Here is a 5,115-nt window from a genome sequence, read left to right on the forward strand (position 1 = left end):
AAGAAGAGTTGGTGTAGATTGTTCTTGAAGTCCCTTAAACCGTCCACGACGATCCCTCAAACAAAAGACCGAAAGCATGACTTCTCTACAAATTGCAAGCGTACATGCTTCACGATCCGGTAGCCCTTCGCCGTCCAGAGCTAATCGCCGCCGAAGAACTAGAGGGAGAAGAAGAGAACCACACAGGGATTCTCTATTATGAGGACTAGAGAGATCTATGTCTAGCTCTAATTAGATCAACTCCAAATTTGAACTAGAACTAGAGAACTAGAGGAGGCTCCAAAACTTGTGTGTCTCCAAGGGCCAAGACCTCTAGTATATATAGGTTGGGAAGAGGGGAGGGGCGCCACAAGGGGAGGAAGGAGTCCTCCCACTTGGCCGGCCAAGAGGAGGGGGAGACCCCCTTCAATTCGGCCTCCCCACGCCGAGAGGAGGGGGATGCCTCCACCTAATGGGCCTTTTTGGCCCATTAAATTTTCCCCTATTAGCCTTTTTATATTTTATTTGGACCATTGATATTTAATCAATTCCAAAAGACTCCTGATCCATACTAGAACCTTTTATCATTAATTCAATATCTCCCGAAACATGTTCCACCTATATATCAATTCCCGGTATTACCCGTAAACCCCAAAACACTTTTGGTAACCCTGGAATACTTCCGGTTTCTCTTGAAACTGTTTCTTGTGTTCCCAAAACTATTTCAAGAATATTTTCTCATAACTCTTGCTCCACTAACACTCAACAGACCGTGATTGTTTTAAGCTTGTGACCCTGTAGGTTCAGTAAAACATAGACATGAACAAAACCCCTTTCGTTCACTGACCAATAGAGAAACCGTGGACAATCATATTGATCCCTATGAATACACGAATGACATTTGAGTGAACCTTTGGTTATCATGTGTCATTCCGTTTGCTTCACGATGCTTTACAAAACCCGAGGTGTTCTCACGATATCGGTATCCTGTTGAGTCATTCTCATGCTCACTATATCGGTCTCCTCCTTGCCGGTTTAGTTCTTCTTTTTTGTTGACATGTTCCGGCATGCCTATGACCTAGTCACCTGTGTCCGGCCAGACAATGATGGATGTCGTCACACCGAGAGTGCCCTAGGAATATCTCTCCATCATTGGAGGAGCAAATCTCACTCTTGAGCTATCTAGTCCCTTTTAAAATTTTGGATGAACATGTAAGTTGCTGTTATGATCATCGTGTTACAGATGACGTTTAAGTAACCCCAAATTCCATTGTACAGTAAGAAGTGATTACGATACTCTCATGGTCTAAGGAGCTAAAACATACGTTAACTCTCTGTGTTATGATGATTGACTCGTAACAATAATATCTCAAAGTATAACAAACTAGTAGAGTCAATTCAATATGATCTTTCTTCCAATGTCATACTCCCAAAGTTGTTTTGGGATTATCCTTACACTTAACAATCTCAAGATCCAGAAAACATGATGACAAATAACACTTGAGCTAGTCCTAGAGGCAAGACTAGGAATCAGGTATTACCGTTTATCATTCCACACGTGCTTATGAGTTTTCCACTGAATCACATATTCCAGGATTATATCAATTATAGCATAGAATATAAACTCTTAATTACAAACGTGAAAATGAATAATACAATATTATTGCCACTAGGGCATACTTCTAACATAACATGGGTAAAATCTTGTGTGCACCATCAAAATCTCTGACGCACACGATACCCTCAGATGGCTATTGTCAGGAAAATACCACCCCAGGTGTAGCATAAATATATAAAAGAATAATTTTCGAATAAACTTCAATATTTATGTTGCACAATTTTTTTGTATTTTTACATATTATAGTTCAAATATATCGTTGAGCTGTAAATTTGAGATCACGGTAAAAAATTGAGAAAAATGAAACGAAGGATTTTTTTGTTAATAAACACCCTAAGGACATTTTGTACACTGGAAATGGATGGCGTGTTAGGGCACTTGGTTTAGCCACATCTTTTGCACTGTAGACTGTTACAAGTATTTGTTCCCGTCTTATATAGTATGATAGAATTTTGTGTATGTAAGACTACACAAGGCGGTGGGAGGCGAAGTCCTCGTGCTCGTAGGGTTAGAGTGTATGCGCGTGCTTTCATATGAGTGGATGTATATGAGCATCTACATCTGTACTCTTTTTGGATAAAAAGAAAAAACTGCAAAGGACCATATGGTCTCACCAGCATATGTGTCCATGTCTCTCTCATCTGACTTGTCGAATAGGGGATAGAAGAGAATTTACTAAAAGTCAGAGCTCCATGCCTTATACACAATATAATTCATTGTACCCCTTTGGTATATCAGGTCGCCGCATCGCCATTGCCATCCAAAAATTCGATACTCCACAGTCCACACTGAACCCATACATGCATGGTGTCGCACAAATTAAAGGAGCCCGGCATTTATCCGAACCCTCCCGTATCACCTTTTGCTGGTCAAATTGCTCGAAGATCATCCTGTCGGTGCACATTTCCATGGCTATATATGCAAGGCTCCCGTATGCCCACCTCAAAGCAAGCCAGCACAGCTCAAAGCCTCGTATACAAGAGCTAGCTAGAAGCGATCGTACTACTAATTGACATCACTAGCAATAGCACTAAGCTTGATGGAGCAGGTGACGAAGCTAGCGGGGCAGCGGGCCGTGGTGATCTTCGGCATGAGCTCCTGCTGCATGTGCCACACGGTGACGAGCCTACTCCGAGATCTCGGGGCGAACCCGACGGTGGTGGAACTGGACGAGGACCCTTGGGGGAAGGAGATGGAGAAGGCGCTGGTCCGGCTCCTCGGCCGCAACCCTGCTGTGCCGGCGGTGTTCATCGGTGGCAGGCTCGTCGGATGCACCGACAAGGTCATGTCCCTTCATCTCGGCGGCAAGCTCGTCCCGCTGCTTCATAACGCAGGTGCTGTCTGGGTCTAGTTCACGGGAGAGGGTTTTGTTGTAGTAGATGCGTATGCAGTGGAGATGGTTCTGGGTGTAGTGCATGGGAGGGGTTTGTAGATATTCGGCCGCATGCAGCTGACACGGGACAATAATCTTCATCTCTGTTACTATTAAACAATCAAACAAAAACTTTCTTACGTGCACCCCGTAAAACGTACACGGATTCAGTATGACCGCATGATTAAGCCCAGTAAACTCAATATAACGGCTAGTCTTAACCTAATCCATTCTCTGTGTGCACTTAACAATTTACATTGACTGGCCGTGCTTCACCGTATGAAACTCCACGTCCGATCAATTAGGAAACTATAATCATGATGGCGTTTTCTTAGAAAACTAATCACGATCACATCTTCTTAGGAAACTAATCACGATCACGTTTTATTAGGAAACTAATCATGATCACGTTTTATTAGAAAACTGATCACGATCGCATTTTATTAAGAAACTAATCAGGTATATTCGCACACATTGACACGTCCATCACCTCGACCTCCTGGATCACGATCCTATCTCTCCCAAGAAAAACCACCACAACCGGACTCCACTCGGCGGCGACAAGGAGCCAAGGACCAACAACTCCTTCTCAGGGGACGCTGCCGGAGTGCCGGTAATTCGTGAACCGCCGAGGGTGCCGCACCGGTCGCCCCTTCTCAGGGGATGCCGTTGGAGTGCCGGTAATTTATGTTGCTTGTAAGACAACTGCCCAGCCAACATTTATGGTTTCTTGCGAACTTACACGACGTGCCTGTGCTGACTTGTATTTTTCAAAATAAGGTTTCTATGCATTACTAACCAGAGTGTGCTATCTTTATATCTTCGGTGTTTCTTAGCAGATGTCGTTTACATGTGTCATCAACACATTATTTGTTTTTTCTTAATTTGTAACACTTGTACTGCTGGAGTTGGTTTATTTTAAGTTGTTACATTTGGAACTCCTTTCACTTCATAAAGGGGCTGGATGGTCTAAATTGCAAGATGTGATTTTTTTCTCACATGAACCATCTATAAATAAATATATTTTTTACTATTCTTCTACGTATAAATACTTTGAGGTCCTTTCGCTGTTCATTCGGTTAATGGTTAGGAACTAATGACCATCAAATTATTTTTATTGCTTGATAGTATTACATATAAGTGGGTGTAAAGAAAAACTATCAAAAATGGTCATGACTTGCATTTTTTTTCTTATTTTCTACAATTGGTGCTTCTCCATATGTCTCCGTTGTGTTCCGGGATGTTATTTTGTACTATTGTTTTCCTATGTCTACCCTTGTATTTATTCAGCGCATTATTCTTTTCGCATTTTGGCATGAAAGCTTGCTGGCTTGGAGGAGGATGAACACAGATGAAAGAGGGGAAACATTGTAGAATTGTGTATGTTGCTTGCCAAGTTTAGCTTTGGATTTTTAGTGCTTTCACACTTCGTGCAGAATGAACTAAACATTTACATGTCAAGAGCATCTTGATGCATATAAAGAGTAAACGGAGGCATGAAATAACGAGTTGTATGGGTTGATTTATACTCTCCAGTTTTATGTATGTTTGTGATTGTGTGTACCAGACATGAACATTCATCGTTTCATGCGTTGTCAAGCTTTTCTATATGCCACGAGACGCAAAGCAACCTTTTATCTACCACATGTTGGCATCTACTTGAAATGCAATCAATAATTATCACGTGCACATTTACTAGTAATATATACACGTAACACGTATGCTACGTCATCTTGTATCAGGTGATGACGAAGACTAAGGCAAATGCTAGTCATTTTCTTTTCACCGCACAAGGGACGTGTCCGGTCAAGGTGTTACAGAATGTAATAACTAGTTTCCGGTCACAAAGACACGTAAAATATCATGCAAAGTTTTGATAATTCAACCCAGAGGCTGAGCATGAGCCCGATGAACAGTACAACGATTTAAAACGGAAAAGAAGTTCAAAAAATTCTAATTTTTTTATAGTGCAAGATGCTTCTCTGCGTGAACTCCGTGTAAAACTTTGTGAAGTTTAGACATTCGTGGAGCTCGTGGCAAAAAAGACAAAGTCAGACATGAACAGTGCGATTTTTTAAAGTTTCTCAGACATCCGAAGTTTGTCTTTTTTCCCACAAGCTTCTCGAATGTTCAAACTTCACAAAAT

General features: G+C 41.7%; 1 protein-coding gene across 2 annotated transcripts; it reads left to right on the plus strand.

Annotated features, from left to right (window-relative positions):
- Positions 1–2,529: 2,529 nt before the first annotated feature.
- LOC119299013 (glutaredoxin-C1-like) lies at positions 2,530–4,594 on the plus strand. 2 transcript variants are annotated; one of them, XM_037576330.1, is made up of 2 exons: positions 2,530–2,931; positions 4,292–4,594. In XM_037576330.1, the coding sequence occupies exons 1-2, from the start codon at positions 2,637–2,639 to the stop codon at positions 4,312–4,314; spliced, it is 318 nt and encodes a 105-aa protein (XP_037432227.1). In that variant the 5' UTR covers positions 2,530–2,636; the 3' UTR covers positions 4,315–4,594. The 2 variants fall into 2 exon arrangements, with proteins under 2 accessions (XP_037432227.1, XP_037432228.1); XM_037576331.1 differs by having other exon boundaries at positions 2,531–2,901; positions 4,292–4,557.
- The last annotated feature ends 521 nt before the right edge of the window (positions 4,595–5,115 follow it).

This window comes from Triticum dicoccoides, chromosome 5A, assembly GCF_002162155.2.
Source record: "Triticum dicoccoides isolate Atlit2015 ecotype Zavitan chromosome 5A, WEW_v2.0, whole genome shotgun sequence".
Taxonomy (NCBI): domain Eukaryota; kingdom Viridiplantae; phylum Streptophyta; class Magnoliopsida; order Poales; family Poaceae; genus Triticum; species Triticum dicoccoides.